General features: G+C 34.6%; 1 protein-coding gene across 1 annotated transcript in view; it reads right to left on the reverse strand.

Moving 5' to 3' along the window:
• DNTT (DNA nucleotidylexotransferase) overlaps positions 1-18,119 on the reverse strand; it is a gene marked incomplete at its 5' end in the record, with an annotated part of 95,803 nt that overhangs the window by 54,439 nt on the left and 23,245 nt on the right. The window contains 4 exons of the mRNA XM_080621162.1: positions 9,927-10,059; positions 11,394-11,517; positions 14,534-14,605; positions 15,847-16,017. Coding sequence (XP_080477288.1) covers positions 9,927-10,059; positions 11,394-11,517; positions 14,534-14,605; positions 15,847-16,017 — 500 coding nt within the window. The remainder of the gene's footprint in view (positions 1-9,926; positions 10,060-11,393; positions 11,518-14,533; positions 14,606-15,846; positions 16,018-18,119) is intronic.

Below are 18,119 nucleotides of genomic sequence, written 5' to 3' on the forward strand. Positions count from 1 at the left end.
CTAAAATGATGACTGAGCAATTTTGGTTTTATTGCTAACCCAGTAAAATGGGCCTGGTCAGTAAAATATAGGTTGTTAAGTATTTTACACGGACATCTTACATGGGAGTACAAATAGTTGCACTATAACCACCTTTTAAAACTTTTCAGAACATTCACTTTGGCAAACTTGTCTAGAAACTTGTGTAAATAATGCAAAATCTGTTTTAACATTTTGGAATTCTAATGGTATATTATCTCAGAGTGCCACTGCACAAGCCACTGAAGTTTCGAGCTGAGAGTACTGTTATTCATACTGATAGCTGTCACAGCTTCTTTCCACTTAGGTGAGTTTAAAGAGTGAGCTGTCATGATAGGCTGGTATTTATTTTACAGCTAAAACTCTACATCAGGAGAAAGCAAGTTATTTGTGGGCAGGTTTATAATCTGATACAAGCAAGTAAACAGCAAAACTGAAGTCAGTGCTGAAATCTTCTCTAGCTAATGGCAATACCATTCTCCTGCACTTTGATAACCAAAGCCACTAGAAAAGATACATTTACAACCCAAATGACCGTCAGCCCAGCTTTTCTACATAAAAGACTTCAGATTGCTTTTGTTGTATCCCATGCTGAGCAGTAAACCCAGAAGCCTTTTTCCTACATGCCTGCCCCATACACAGTGAAGGTTTTATCACAGTACGCCATCTCTGTTATGTAGTGAAGATTTTGAAAATCTGTCATCCGAAAATGAGAACAAGCATCAAACAGAATTATGGAAACGTCAAAGATGCTTTTGGATGAACTATGGTAGATTTGTAACAATTTATATTGCTTTTTCTATAAGTAAAAGGCATATTACATTGTAAACACCAAAATAATTAATGAAAAGATTAAAATGTGTTATATTACTATAGAATGCACAATTTAAAAACCATGGGACATCTACTAAAGAGATTACATTATTTGAAAATGTCAAATTTGAGAGGAATCTGCACTGTCAGCTCACTATTTTTCTCACCATCTCCTAAATTGTTTTCAATGTGTAAATTCTTGGCAAATTATTTTGTTAATTTCTCAGCCATGCAGCTGTCTTAAGATCTTAAACAGATCTTTTTGAGCTCCTCTTCCTTTAAATTCCTTTCTCTTACAAAACAAAGATGTTGCCTTTTTTGTGTGTGTGTGTCATCTCTACACATTATTCATCAGCATTGTACAAAAACCTGTTTGTTTTTTGACATTGCATCTCAATAAATGGATTAAATGAGCTGTGAATATCAGCATTTAACCAATAAAAAGAGATCTTTATTTATTTAAAATGCATCATATCTGCTTAATCTAAAAGGCTAATTGAAAAGGCTATTCAGGTCAGCTGTGATATTAGAAAACAACTGAATCACATTTACTGCTACTTAAAGGATGTGAATGGGCTAAAAGAAAAATTAAACCATGCCCATTAAAATTTAATTTGACTTAGTAAAGCCATTAACATTTTGGTTTTATGCAGTGGCAAGCATTCTGAAAAAATTTCCATATAATTCAGAAACACAGAATTGTCAGATGGCTGACCCTGATGTGCCAAAAATGATTGAAAGTGATCTTACAGGGCAAATCAGAAAAAAAAAAATTAATTCTTTGAATACCCTTATTAGCTATCATTCTGTTCTTTCTTCATAGTCTTTTTACATATATATGTATTATTATTGTATACACACATACATAAATTACCTGCTCACAGCATGTTTCTTGCTTATTCTGACTTTATTTTATTGTTGCTATTTTTAAAATTTTGTATCTTACCACATATATCAAGAGGATTCTCTGCAACTGGGCATTTCTGCCTCTGATAACATCTAAATTGATCTATGTAGTTATCAGCCCAAGCTCATACACTTTGCCAGTTACACTCTTTTAAAATAAAACTTTTTAAATTAAAAGGCAATCTACTTAGAATTGGTGGTCAAAACCAGCTAGAGTTCTGTGAATTTTAGTTTTGTTATTACACTAAAAGTAGCTACACTTGGAGTAGAAATTCTTGCATTTTTTTTCTATTAATTGCACACCTTGGTTTTCATTTTAACGTAGAACATCTGATTTCGATGTCAAATGAACAAAATCACTCATTTTACGTGAACTGTAAATAAATAACTTATTTTTAAGACAACACTTTGCCTTACTTCTAGTAGAGTACTTGTGGTATGTTGCTTTGCTTCTACAAGTATGCCTTTGTAATCTGAGAATGCTACTGCTAATATTCCTTATACTCTGTATAATGACAGATATTGTAAATAGCACAAAGCAGTCATCAATGCAGTAATTATAATGATTTTAGGCAGTTTCACATGAAAACTTGGTGTAGAATTGAAATGGTAACTACTCTGATCAGGTACCAGCACATAACTAAAATTTCAAATTGACTGCCTGACAAGGAAATACATTACCCCTGTCTTTGGTTCTCATTCTCAATTTTTTCTAATTAAATTAAAAAGAAATAAAATGCAAATAGAGAAAGCTTTGTTGTAATAGTCCTGAAATAATATAATCTGGAATCTCAGATCTTGCTGAATAAGCATTATTTGTTTTGCTCCGGCTTACTTAATATTAATCCTTATCACTGTTGACAGGATACAGAAAATGCTGTTAAGGTTGTTACAAATGCATTCCAGGAAGTGCAGGTTATCCAGGGAGTTTCTGGCTCTACGCATACAGTGTAAAACTGGCTTCGCAGAAATTGAAAACACTGCCGCCTCTGCTCTGGACCCATCACTTGAAGTAGTTTTAGAGACAAAAGACGCATATAACTAAACAGCACCCTTCCAATGAGCTTCTAAACCCTGTGAAAGTGGTCAAAGTATGAGAAGAATACGGCATGCAAAAATCTTGAATCAACAAGTTTTTGTAAGGCTTTGAAAGAATATACTGGGCTAATTACTTGAGTGTTTCATGGTTTCTTACAAAGTTCTTTTTGTCCATGATTCCTAGATACCTTATTCATCAGCTTCTACTTCATGATTCATCATGGCTAATAATATATTAAATGAGTGGAAAAATAATCAAAAGGCAAAAGGAAGTGTCTGCATTACTCCAATAGATTATCTTCTAAATAGACTTGCCAAGCCATTAATATGGATAAAATTATTTTCTCTTTCCTCAGCTTGTTTTTTAATGGGTTACAGAAAATTAGAAGCAGAAACTAGTGATAACCTCTGTTCTTGCTCAGTTGTAGTGCCTCTAACTCCTGCCACCTCAAGGTGAAATGCTTCTAAAATTAAGGAATTCAGTAACATGAAGCTTGTTTACTAAGCTTTAAGATAAATCACACTGCATTAGAACAACTCTGGGTTAAACTATAGTCCACTTTAGATGAGGCTTTTGTCAGAGGCAAAGCTTTACTCATGAATGATACACAGTCTCAAGTTTGTTGCTAGAAGAGCTACTAGACTCTTCCAGGGTCTGCTTATATTAAAGTGTGTGCAAACTACTATATCCACTCAAGTGCTTGGTGAGAAGCTTGCCTTGCAGCTCCTTTATATGTTTCTCCCTGACAAAATAACAGCAGATGAAAAAATTTGCTTCTTATAACAGCAGTGGAAGAAAGTAAGAAGAAATTACAGTATTTGGACTTCAGCAGCTGGGTACAGCTTATATCTTCCCTTATTATAGCTTGTGCTTAGGAGTAAAAAAAAAAAAAAAAAAAAAAAAAAAGGATAGCAATAGCTATATCTAAGAATCGTATAAATGCAAAGATACACTGTAACAACATGTGAGTGCAATAAGGAACCTCTGCCTAGGAGTTCGTTTAAAAACTTAATGCAAGAAACCTTTGCTAAATAATTGATACTAGTTTTAAGACTAGCATTATTTTAATCCTAGATCTGAGTGGAAAAACAATTTGGGTAATAGGACTTCAGATACATTTATTTCTCAGAACCTAACAAAGATCGGATGTCACATCAGGTGTGCTAGCCTCTTTGTAGAGCCTCTACAGCCTGCTAAAAAATACTTTGATTAGGAGCATCCAATATGTAAAAGTCAAATAGAGCTTTTCATCAGGATTTATCAAGAAATATAGTCAAAGGCACATGACTAGCTTGTTAAATAAACCACAAAGTCTTGAGTATATACCAAATGCTTGGGAAGCTTAATATTCTTCATATATTCAATCTCACATTCTCTCACTTATGTGTCCACACTGATAATTGTGATTCCAGATACCTTATAGAAGTCTCATTTCTGAAATGAAGGTGCCAGAATAGCATTAATTATTCGTCAGTGCATGAGCCTGAGTCTGTAAAATGATCTCTGGAAGTGTTTCTTGTTCTGAGCTATTTCATTTTACTTTATCTCTGAGACTGAAAGAAGGTATATTTAAACAATTTTCTTGATACAACAGGAAAGACGAGGGTCTTGTCCCATGTCATTCCTTTATGCATTCCTTTACCTTCTAGGAAATGTCACTGCACACAGGGAAAACTTTCACACTGTCGTACACAAAAGCATGGCAGTGCTGCCTGACAAGAACACCTTTGCTCTCTTCATTGCTTTTATAACAGCAATCCTTATCTTTGAATGTTACAGAGCCTCAAATCCCAATTTCCAAAAGATAAGATAAAATTCAAGCAAGAAGACAGTGATCTACAATTAGGCTCATGATAGAACTGAATTCAATAATAAGAGAGTCTGAGACAAAACTTCCCTGAAGACTGATGCAGGATAAAGGAATTAGCCTTCTACAAAGAATAAGATAGGTACTAGTTATTCTGCTTGATACATCACCCAAGACACTTGGACACCTTCTGAAGAACTGCAGCATGAAAACTTTCCTAAAACAAAGTGTCTCCTTAGTCTATTTCATTCCATCTTAAGGCAAAGATGGGAGAAGCTAACAAAAGTGTGTGTAAGTCAGAATTGAAACTGTAATACTAATAGGATGCCTAGGTAACTTCCAAAAAATGATATAGTAACTGTGCTTATATCATTGCAATACAACCCCGATGTTGCAGACCTAACCACAACTATTTGAGTGTGCTACACAACACAAGAAACCTGAAACTTAATTTGTAAATCATTTGTGAATCATATGGACAAAGCATACAGAAAGGCTGACAGAAAGCCATACTGGAAATGAAGTTAACATGATGATTTATTCTTATTATTGTATTTAATTCTTCTTCCAGATCCTTCAGCCAATTGGGTTTTGTGGGTATATGTGTTGGGATATGAATAACCAGTAAAGAGATTGAAGCCATAAAGTACATTTATTATATAATGCTTCATCTATCTAATATACAATGCTCTTAAGAAGCTCTCACCCTAGATCAACCCTTGTGCAAAACCAAAGGTCAGCAGCTAAATCAAATTAGCAAAAACACAGACTCTTGCAGGGTGTTGTGATAGTGATTCAGCCCATGACAACCTTTTCTTGAAGTCACTGTAAAGCCATGTCCTAACATGAAGCTACAGGAAAAAGGGAGAAAACTCCCTGCCATGAAACCTAGTGTGATGTTTTCTATTTGTCATTATAACAATTCTGTAGAAATGCTAATATTATTAATAGCAGCACTAACACATTGCTAATAGGCATCAAATTTTCTGTAAAATGCAGTAATATATGCAAGATGAGATAAAATTATCACTATTGAAAAACAATTCTCTTCATACAATGAAATTACATTTACAATAATCATAAAAAAAAAAAAAAATGAAATTATCAGGTCCTCAGTTTAACTCTTCAAAAGTGATAATACACATTAGCCTAAACTACACTCCTGCCTTGGATATAGTTGAGACAGATACAGTATTAATCAGGGATGTCACATGCTAAAATAAAGGGGGGTTTCTTCTCATTCCAGGGCCTCTGTATCTCAGCGTTGAAAGGGAAACTTCACCCTCAGTGGCTTTTGCAACTTGCAATATGAGTTGTTACTCTGAACCTCAGAATTTGTCTCACTAAATAAGAAGAAAGCAGTCTGAAACCTCAGCAATTCAAAATAAGAGAAGCTAAGCACTGAAAAATAATGCCATGCCAATTCCTGATGCAAACAGACCGCATGGCAAATTCAGTCTGATAACATTGCGCATGATATGCTTTATATTGCACTATCAGCATCCTCAATAATTCCTTCTATACAGTTGAGCTGATAGGCCTCACTGGACAGACCAACAAAATGCATTCCACAGCATATGGGTATGATTTATTTCATAACTACAGTTGTTTTATTTCTGTATTTCCATACATTTCAGTGTTGTAATTTCTGCTTCAAAATGACCCAGATCAGTGTCAGAAAAATATTTTTTAAAAATAAAATGATTCTCCCAGCCTCTCATATGAAACAATACCAACTAAAACTCAGGGAGTATATTTTATGAGCAGAAAGGTAAGTGTTTCTGTAGGAGTGTAACAAAGAATAATCTCATCCAGATTCCATTAATTTATTAATTTCTGATCCTGGAAGATTTCAAATTAAGGAGATACTGAAGGGTTGCCATCACAACCCTTTATTTCAATTACTTTCAAGTCTTTATATACCTTAATTGATTCAGATAGCTGAATTGAAAGTTGCTTTCAACCAAAGATAGTATTACTGAAACTTCCAACCAAAAACAGAAGAAAAGGACTTTTGATTAAAGATGTTTTATGAGCTGCTGTTTTGTGAAGACAAGCAGAAAGATGAAAGACTCAAAAAGAAAAGGCCTCAAGGAAGTAGTAGACGTTGAAGTCTGCTTCAATAATATGACCCCTGACAAGAGGTAAAAGAAAGAATTTGGGGCCTAATCTGAAACTACAGAATGTTAGAGCAAAAGAGGAAATAAACTGTATGCAACTGGTCAGAAAAAAAGGTATGTCTTCAATACAAATTTCATACAACGGTACGTCCATTGATTGGTATGTCCTCAATCAAATTTCATCAGCTTTCCTAATTTTTATTCCTTACTCTAACAAATTGTAGGTCTGGTATTTTTATTCAACCACATAAATGCAAAGTACTAATTTGATTTTCACTTTCTGTTTATGGCCTTTTTGTTTCTTCCCCTTGAATCTTCCACCATTCTGAATCAGAAATACACGAACGGTAGTCTCCCACTAGCATTAAGACGAGTACAAGAAGCAATACAGGAGACTAAAGGTGAAAGCTAAATCAAACCAAAGTCCATGAACAAGTTTTCTAGGGCTTAAAAAATAGCCATTATTTACTTGGATTTTATATTATGCTTCCTAATTTTGATTAAAAGAAATACCAAAATATCTGATTTAAATTCCAGGAATCTAATGGAAAATGCCTAGCAACTCATTAAATATATCAAGCCATGTGTGTGTTTGATAAGTTTAGAGAAAAGAATGTAACTTTCCTATAGTTCATATCTACCCTACTGAATCTCCATGACTGTAGATAGCAAATTCCTTCCTTGTAATTCATCCAGTTCTCCTGCATAGTAAGGTTTATGAGTCTCACGACTTTCAAATCTCCAGTCAAATCAGGAGGAACACAATCAACTGCTTATTTTTTCTGAGTTATGAAACAAATATACAAAGCAAGACAAATCTGGGTCCTAGGGAATGAATATATAATTCAAAGCAATCATGAGCTATTTTTTCTCTTATGTTAGTAATGTACAAGTATGAGAGAATGAAGTAAAGTTGTTTAATAAAATTTGCCTACTTCTTTTATTAAAATATTTACATAATGAGGAAACAAACAGATAATAATTCGTTAATTGAAAACTGTGAGCTAGTGAGCTTACACGTAGTTCATGCTTAGTGTATACTGCCAGTATACAAGACAGGCAAAAAAGAACAGATGCAGTCAACTCCATTGCAGGTCAGTAACTAAAATACAGGTGCCTGATAAATGTACTTGAATCCATCTAATCAAGCTTTCTACAAATCTTACACTGCAGCATTTGTTTTCCATGGGCTGGTAAAATATCATTTAGGACTGACATTTTGAAACTTAGTTTGATAATATATTCTCTGCCTATTTAAAGGCATGTAATTAATATACAAGATTACTCACTGAAGGCACCATTAGACACTTTAATTTCTTTCCTGGTTTGACACACCCAGTTAGAGATACAAAAGCTTATTCTTAATTAAAAAAGAGAATGGCTAACTTTCATATATCCCTGAAATAATAAACAAAACAATAACCTTAAATTTGATGTGTGAGATTCAAACTTTGCAAACTATGCTGCTGACAAAGCTCACAAATACATCATCTCAGAAGAAACTGGGAATTTTCAGCATGCTAACAGTTCTGTCCTGCAACTCTGCCCCATCTGGACAGGTGTTAATCAGTTATATTTAAGTTACTAATATCACAAGTTCCCCAAATGATTTGCATCCACGGAAAGATGATAGGACAAGGGGTAATGGGTATAAACTGGAACACAAGAGGTTCCACTTAAACTTGAGAAGAAACTTCTTCTCAGTGAGGGTGACAGAACACTGGAACAGGCTGCCCAGGGGGGTTGTGGAGTCTCCTTCTCTGAAGACATTCAAAACCCGCCTGGACACATTCCTGTGTAACCTTATCTAGGTGTTCCTGCTCTGGCAGGAGGATTGGACTAGATGATCTTTTGAGGTCCCTTCCAATCTCTAACATACTGTGATACTGTGTGATACTGTGAAAGATATTGCCATTACATGCCTCTTAAACAAGGACTGTCAGAATGATGACACTTGAGGTTTTGAATATAAAATTCTGTCTTTGGTCAGGGTTCATACTTGAGCCTAATGCCTCTATTGAGCACACTAGTCTGTAGAAACTATGTAGCTGGTGGCTGCACACATTCTTACAATAAATATGGGACATATGAGGAATTCTATGATTCTATGATTCTATATCATTAGGAGGTACAAAGATGATAAAATATATTCATCACAATCACTGTGCATGTATATAGCAATTATGAATGCTATTTTATATATATATCTCTCACTGGAGGGATATGCAGGCCTATCTAGGCTTACAGTAATGTCACACGAGTGATACATTAACTATTAACATTCTCCTGTCTATTGCTTTCATAAAAATGCTACAGACAAATTAAGCAGCAAGAGACTTAAGGTGTTTGCTAAAGTTATTTTTAGCATATGAGCATGACATGTACTACAAGTAGTGACATAACAGGGGACTAAGTTCAGAGCAAGGAACCCAGTACTCCTGAAGTCTATTCCCAGTCTCAGTACTTTGTTGTGTGGCTTTAGGAAGGCTCTCAAGCAAGTGCTGAAAGAATTAATTGTGTTATGTCCTGAGCAACAGTTTCAGATTGGGTTTTAGGAAAAAAAATCACCAAGGAAAGAAATTCTGAGATCACCCAATCTACACAAAGATTAGCGCAAGGTTCAATTTAGTAAGCACTTTATATTCACTTTAGTCAGTGTTTACTGCAAAGTATATTTCTAACACTACAAACTCTGCACATTTCACTCTCATGTGACCAAGTTCTCTTAAAGAAAAAAAAAAAAAAGAAAAAAAAGGAAAAAAACAGCCTTAAAGCTATTGTATCTTTCTTTCAAGCATGGCCTTACAATATTCTCAGCCTTGGGAATTCAGATACACTAAAAAAGAAAAAAAATGTTCAAGTAAAATACGTGATCTAAACATCATTTTCCCAGCAAGTTATTCTTAGACAGATTTTGTTCTGACAAACTAACCCTCTATAGTAATAAACCACAGGAACCTGGGAATGTCATAGGATTGCTCTCCTGCCTGGGGGGAAAAAAAAGCAAAACCAAAAACAAACAACAACAAAAAACCAATCACAACAACAAACAACAAACAAACAAACAAAAAAAAAGGAAACAAAAACAAAACACAGAAACCAGCCACTGAAAACAAACTCTTTATCCTTTCCCACTAAGCTTCTTTGATTTTTCCAAGACAGAAACATTATTTTCTGTGTACTTGAATAAAACAGCCAAATGCCCTTTCTTGTTTTCACTCACCTCCTGAAACCACCAGTTATGGTGACTAAAGCATCTGGTAGAAACGTACACACAGTGTTCCTGACAATCAAGCTTACTGCATCTGCTTCTGCCTTAGATACACAGCTAACAAGGTCCTCATAGTACAGAAACCCTGGAAAGCAAAGCAAAAAAGGTACAATCACTCTGTGGAATTATCAACATCTATATAGTATTAGGTAAGCCTTGTGTGAAATAGCCAACTTTTACCAAGAATTTGAACCACACAACTTGTACCATGGACAAAGGCACTCTATCTAATGCAAGAATTAAGAAATGCTCAATCTTGGACCTGAACCTATAGGTTTCAGTTTCAGTTTTGGAACCTGAAACTATAGGTTTGTTTCAAGACATGTTGCAGAAAGAAATATATTATGACCCAGCCTTTTTAGAAGTGTTTTCCTTCATTCCACCGTTCCTGGTGTCAGCCTCCTGCCTTGGATGTGGGGGATCACATATAAGAGACAGATTCTTCCTTCCCTCATCTTTGTCTTTATAGTTTATCTATAATTTTTAAGACATTATAATTTGTTTAAAATTGTGACAGCAGTAACAATTTATAACATACCAATCAGGATAATTGCTCCACTTGCTGACAACCTGAATATTTATAAATTACTCTGCCTTCCCTATCAGTTCCCATCAATTGCATTGTACTGCTTTAAAAGGTGGGTCTTCTTGAAATAGTAAGGCTCAGAGGTATGTGAAATATTTCAGCTATCTTTATGTTTGTTCACAGAGCTTGTATCAAAAGTGCCCAGTCCTGCAGCTTGTTTCACATTTGGATATTATATGTAAAATCAAAAAGGCCAAAGGAGCATAGATGGGGGCAAGCTGATCCAAGGAATTCTGAGGTGATATAAAACATATGGGTTTATTGCAAAAAAAATAAAAAAGCCACGTGATTTCAATGTAGTTTTATATAGTCTCCTTTCCTTAATGTAACTGATTTCTTCGTTTAAATGAATTCCTTTATTTAGGGAAACAGCACACAAAAAAGAAAATCTATGGGGAAGGAACATTATTAATTTGACCTTCCTTAACAGTTTAAAGTTAAGATGTGCTAGGATTATGGAAGTAATTTTACAAGTACTTTATTACAAAACTTGGTTTATCACTGCCTCAGAGGAGACACATCTCCACTGAAAAGTAGTTCTGGTTTCCCAATGTAAATTTTTTCATGACTTGTGCAATAATAACCCTTTAATAATTTTGTGTATAATGGCAGATTTCATTGGATATCTGTGCAAGCAATTTAAAAAAATCATGTATTTTGAATGACACCATTTTTAATTAGGAGCTCTGTTAATCCAAATATTGGTTAAACCTGATGATTTAATATTCTCAAGTCACCGCAGCAAGAAAATGGGTGTACAAATGAACTTTGCTGCCTCCTCTGATCTGCTATCAAATTCTTAGATAGAAGTTTTTATGAAACTTTCACTTTACCTGCTTTCTGCATTTTTGATAGCTTCAGGGTCTTGTCAGCTTTTACCTCTTCCAGAGATCGTAACCCCATTCTGTACCATTTCTCAGATGTCTTCACTCCCACTCCAAAGACTGAAGTAAACTGCTAAAGGTCAGTAGAAGAACACACATTTCAGTGCTGTTTTCTGAAGGAGCAGTGAATTAACAAGAAGTAGGTAACAACAAGGTTTCACAGGGAAAAATCTGGGCAGAGTTTGTCCTACATTGAAGATAATAGTGTAACATAAACATACAGATTCAGCTTCCCTTCTTTAAAAAATTATGTTGAACGGATTGGTTTTGTACATGGGCAGTTCACATGAAAGTGAAATTTAAACAATAACACAGTAGTGGCTCCAGAATATTTGTGTAATTTACCTAAATATGCACTTTCAACTAACGTTTAAGGTAAGGATAGTAGTCTTATTTTTTACTGCATTTCTTAACAAAAATACAAAAGTAATGTTAAGCAGCTAGATTCCCTTACACAGACTTTATAGAATAAATGATGTCTCAAGACTATCGTCCTAATTTGACTGACGTTACAATTCTGTATTATACACACTACCAGCTCTGTAGTTGTACACGTGATGTTGGTGTTGCTGCACTATCAAGAGATGAGGTCAGTGGGAATCCTGTGGCTCTTGAAATTCTGCACTGGGCAAAGGCTCTCAATGGTGCATGTAAACAGATGGTAAGTACGTAAAGACAACTAATCTATTTTTATACTGCATTCTATAAAATATATGCTTGGAGGTCACACTCAATACTGGTTTTCGACATGGAATTCAATTTCAAGTATAAATTGTAACTTCTGTTTGCTTGCTTATTATACACAGTCTTACAATTCTGAAGTCCTCATGTGAACCAAGCTAAATTCCTATATGTCTTATTTAGAGTACAGATTTCACTATTTTGCTCACTAGGAAGAAAACAAACAAACAAAAAAAAAAGCCCAAATGTACAAGTTTCTAAAGTTTTAGCATGGTTATATTCTGTCTATTCCAAAGTAATTTTGTACACTAACTTATTCCCCAAGAAAGGACATAAAGCAAAAATGTCACAGTTGTAAGCTTTATGCAGGGGATCAATATCTCAGATGAACAGTGATATGAAAGCAAGAGGGAAAAGTTTAATGCTTGCCCAAAAGAACACTCCTTATAGTCCATTTGTCAATACTAAAGCTGTCAGTAGTGCCTTTGTACTTTTATAGAATTCAATGAGTAGCTGTGTAAGACACATAATTGCTGTTTTCCATTGAATCTGCAATCTCTGGATTCCAACCATGCTAGCTTTATTTTGTGTTTTTCTAAAGAGATTAATTCCTTGGAAATAATTAAGAGAAAGAAAAGAGAAAAATGGTAATATTAAATAGCAATTATCCTACATTTCGTATATAATGGATGAAATTACCTATTCTTTGTCTGAACCGTGGGTGTTTATGAAAGAATGTGATTTTTTTAAATACTTAGATAGTTCTCTTTTAATGTTTTTGCTAGTGCTAAGAGATTTTCAAAAGGGTCTATTACTGAGTTTAGAGTGATTCCAAGAGACTTAATTAATATTGGGATAAAGAATTAAAGAAAATGGATTTTATGCCACTGTCCAGATTTTTGTTTGTGTGTGTCAAAAAAAAAAGAAAAAAAAAAAAAAAGCCCATCATTTTTTAATTTCCATTTGAAAATCCATCATTATTCAGTATATTTATAGATGTTAATTTAGAGACCCTGCCCAGAGTGCAGTGTTAGTAGCAGGCAGCCCATTTCTTCAACTGTGTATACAAGTATTGCTCTTTTTCAGCTGGTGAAACTGAATAATATAAACTTGTTCTCTACAGCACCCACTTCTGTAAGGAGGCAAAGCTGTGCGTGTCATACCCTACTGTGTAATTTATTTCACTCATTTGAGAACTGTGATCCTGGGACCAGTGGTCATCTTTTAAGTCATGATGAGTGATTTGCAGCAGTGACTAGAACCATGCTAAACAGTAAAATTTAGGAATTCACTAATATTATGGGATTCTTCTTGGCTTTCTTAGAAACACACGAAAATTATTTGGAAAAACTGGCTACAGCCAGTTTAGCCAAAATGTTGAGACTGTGCTGAGCTAACATGAGAACCACAAAAGTTTGTTGCAATTTGAAATGCTAAAAAAAGCATAAAGCATATTTGAGATAGTATTTCCCCTGATAGATTTTTATTCTAATCTCCAAGAAATGTTCTTATATCCTGAAATGTAAGATTTAATGTCTGATCCTAGATATACATTACTATTAATAAGCAAGTTTGGTTCCTGAATCCTGCTATACATGTGAATCTGCACCTCTTTTCTGACTATCGCTAAGATGGCATCAACAACTGTCACTGTACATCCTGTCATACCTGTATTACAGGTCAGAGAGTATGGAAGAACCTTTCAATAGCTGAAGTGAAAGTCAGTAACGAAGGAGAGAATTAATCAGTTCTATTTGGTTTACTCTTTGTTTTAATTTTTTCTGAAGACACAAACAATATATTTTTTAGAGATCAAAACTGCAGATAAAATTGGGGAAAAAGAATTCCAGTATATATTTTCCAGATAATTCACTGACCATATAAGAAATGGGAACTGCAGTATTTATTTGGTTTAAATTACATGTAAGTATGAGATATGATCATGACTCTGAACCTACAATCTGCCTAACAAAGAAATATCTCCAGTCCTCTTCATCTTGCCTTACACAAAAGAGAATTAAAATAGATCTGAGTCATCTTCTTCATCTAGTATTTTCTTAATGCCCAAATGAGATGGTGCAGTGTTATAATGTTAATCAATTGAGGAAATAAACCAAACATTGGGTTAAGCTTACAGCAAAGTGTATGTATTATGTTAGTTTCTAAGCAAAGATATTGTTTAGTTCAAGCTTAAGAGCAACTGTGTATGCATCACATTAATTAGAAAGGTAACTGATTTCACCATTATTCCTTACTCTATCAGTTTCCCTCTTTCCCTTTCTCTTTATTCAACATCTTTCTTTATACTTGATATTATATGTTCCTTTGTAATAAAATTGACGGTTATGCCTAAGCTCTACTAATGGAGGGAAATTTTAAACAACAGCAATAAACTTTAAAAGATTTACCTTAAATGATTTGTATCGTTCATCATTTAACACTTCTTTAGCTCTAGAACTCTCTCCTTCTTCAATAATTTCCTAAACAAAGACATTATTAAAAAAAAAAATCAAGATTACAATAAGACTTAGTAAAATAATCCAAAAGAAAGGCATATCAACCTGTACAAACATAAAGAGCATGCTTAATGAACATATTGTTTTATTCCATTAGGATCAAATCCTAATGCAGTTACTGAAGTATGAAGGAGAAATTGGAACCACAGAATAAATGTCACAGTACTTATTTACTCATAAATTTACTCAAGGATGAAGTGGAAACTGGGACCATGGAATATATTTCACAATATTTATTTACTCATAAATTCACAGCTAGAAAGCAGTTATTTATCATAAGCTATCAATGAGTTGTCCTGAAAATTAGTTTTCATTATTTTGTTGAACTTACTTCTCTTAAAAGATCATTGTAAGAACAGATCTCTTTTTTCTTGAGTGTACTGTTGTTTCAGCCTTTCTGATAAAACATAAAAAACCCCAAACAAACAAACAAAAAAACATCCCAATAACATCCCCCTCCCAACAAATCATAACATTTTCTGTGGCATCATAATTGAATTTCCAGTCCCCAGGTGGTAGGTACAAAAAGCACTTCAGAAGCTCTGGTGGCGTGAGGCAAACAAGGAGCCAGAGTGAGTCACATCACTCAGCAATGACCTCTCCAGACAGCTGAGATCCCCTGATCAGCTGCCTGCTGGAATAACAGAAGTTCGGTGTGGGATCTGAAAAGGCTAAAGAAAAATGCACGGAAAACTCAAAGCTCCAGTAAGAATGTAAAAGTTCATCCATCACCTAGATAAAGGCTCTGCTTATAACTCATAGCAACGTAGGATTTAACATTAAAGTATTAAAATATTTACCAGCTTTGCAAAAATAGTATTTCTAATAAAGCATTCAGGTGAGCAAAACGATATTGCCAGTGGCAGAAGTCATATGAACAAAACTATTAACAGTTAACCTAACGCATCTAAATCAGTGTAAGCCTTTACAAATGACATACCAAGATGGTACTGCATTATTTATTAATTTGTATTTATTCATTAGTTATCTTTATTCCTAAGGGCAGGAGTTCCATGACAGAACCTTACGTTACTACAAAAGGTTTCCAGAAATCACTGAGTTCTCAGTCACACAGATACTATAATGTTATTACAGGAAATACGGAGGGTTGTGTAAATACACTCAGATATCAGTGCTGCACTCTGTGACCTCTAAAACTAGATCTGTAAAAGAATCAATTCACAGACAATTCAGAGGTACGTTACCTCAATGACATCTCTGACTCTGTCTCCCATGCAGGGCAACCCGTGTATATCTTTCATTCTGATTACTGGAAATGGAAGAAATTTCAGCACAGAAGCTGCCCTCAGAAATTCCAGACAGAATATTTCATTTTCTTTGAACTCATAATTTTCAGCCATTATCTCAAAGACATCCTGGGGTGGAGGGAGGTGTAGAAAAAAGTTAAAGGTTAATAAAAGCTTAAACTATTCAGTATACTCCTGCTTAGAAAGGTTACTTTGTCTGCTAATTCAAGAATGACTGCTTTCCACTAGGGTAGTTCATATTAAAAAAAAAAAAAAAAAAAAAACAAAAAAACAAAACAAAACAAAAACAAAACCAACAATTTTCTAACCACTTGAAATTTTTCAAGTATCATAAAAATTGTGTTTTAGAGTTAAATGTAGGAAGAGATTCTGATCTGTAACAAGGCCAAGCTTTAAAATCTTTTCTGAGATGAACTCTCCATATAATGTGCAGATCTAATAAATCAATGTGAAATAGTACCATAATTTTTAGAACTGTGCCCAAGCATACACAATCTAGCAGGTCAGTACATGACATCATTTCCAGACAAAACCAAATAGGAGTCTGTGACAATACTGGAAACCACCTTATCCTTTTAGAACTTGTAGACATGTTCCTATTTAGTAATTCAGGGAACAAACTCTTTTTCCTCATTTTTGAGATGTATGACCAATGCAACTCGTTTTCCTCATTCAGCTGTCATGATTCTTCAGTACTGGAACAGGTTGCCCATAGAAGTGGTAAATGCTCCATCCCTGACAGGACAGGTTGGACAGAGCCTTGGGCAATATGGTCTAGAGTGAGACATCCCTGTCCATGGCAGGGGGGTTGGAACTAGATGATCTTAAGGTCCTTTCACACTCTCACTATTCTATGATTCTATGATATATGAGTTGGTTTATTCAATGTTGCACTCAAAACTACCTGGAGATTGTCAGTACAATCTTTGTTTGAACTATCCATATGTCATTTATGCAACCTTGGAGTCTGCCTCCCTCTCAGAAAAAAAAAAAAAAAAAAAAAATATATATATATATATATATAGGAGTAGCAATTTTTAGAAATTAAATGCAGGGAACAGATCACACAGTGGTGTAGAAGAGAGGCAGGGGGGTTGGTTTCCTATTACAGAATATAATGTTTTGAGAGAGAGAACAAATGCTGCAGAAGAAGTGTGTGAATAATGTAATAAAAGAAGTTATGAAGGCTTGCAGCTGATCAGCAGTTAGAAATCTGAATTCTTAAAGAAACCTTGCACAAATCCTCAAAAAAAAAATGACTGCAAAACTGTTTTCTTAAGATATGTGTAAGAGTGCACAATTTTCAGAAGGTACTTTCACTGTTCAAAATATCTAAAATGAATCCCACACCTGATTGTTCAGGATGCTCTTGTGCATCATTCAAATGGCACAGGGCAGTCTAGGTATAGACCATAAGCTCCCATACTGCACTGTGTCTTGCACTCCTGTCCGAGATCCCATTTCTTACTCTTCAGCTATATGTCCCAACTTACTCCTGTTTCTTCTTTGAACCAAAAGCCCTTACAAAATAAGAAAGAAGGGGTTGTAAGTGTGCATCTACCTGCAACTCTCACTTCAGAGAGCTGTAGTCCAAGTGTCTGTTCAGAAATATTTTCGGAATAAGGATAACAACTTGTGATACAGACAAAGAGATGGAAAATGGTTTACTAGAACAAGACTGTAGTGGATAGTAGGAAGGAGTAAAATTAAACAGCTTTTTCCTACCCTCAGTAGGAAAAAGTTCACGTTTAGGCTCAGATTTAAATGACTTTGTAATTAAATTGTTTCATTACATAGTTTAAAGAAAAATAATTTTATATTTTGCTTTGATTTTAATCTTAGCATGAATGTGCTTTATATTGGAAGATAAAACCAAGTAAAAACCAGCAGCCTAGACCTGTAAAACTTTCCTCTTAACAAATCAAAACCATGAGATCTAAATTGGCTTTGACATTATCCCTTTGGAAGAAATAGGTGCCTTAGCTGAACAAATTCCTCTTTTTCTTTTCACTTCACATTCCTTGGTTTTATATTTTTTCCCCCATCTTGCCATGCTAAACTGTACAAAATAATTAATTAGGGCTTGTTACAGAGGATTTGCTTTGCTCCATATCACCAGTATAACTTCACTCCTTGCTCTGACAGTCAGTCGCCTGCTGTCTATTTCACTGAAAGAATCCTCCCCTTAGCTGAATATTTATTTATCAGCT

This window comes from Psittacula echo (assembly GCF_963264785.1).
Source record: "Psittacula echo genome assembly, chromosome: 6".
Taxonomy (NCBI): domain Eukaryota; kingdom Metazoa; phylum Chordata; class Aves; order Psittaciformes; family Psittacidae; genus Psittacula; species Psittacula echo.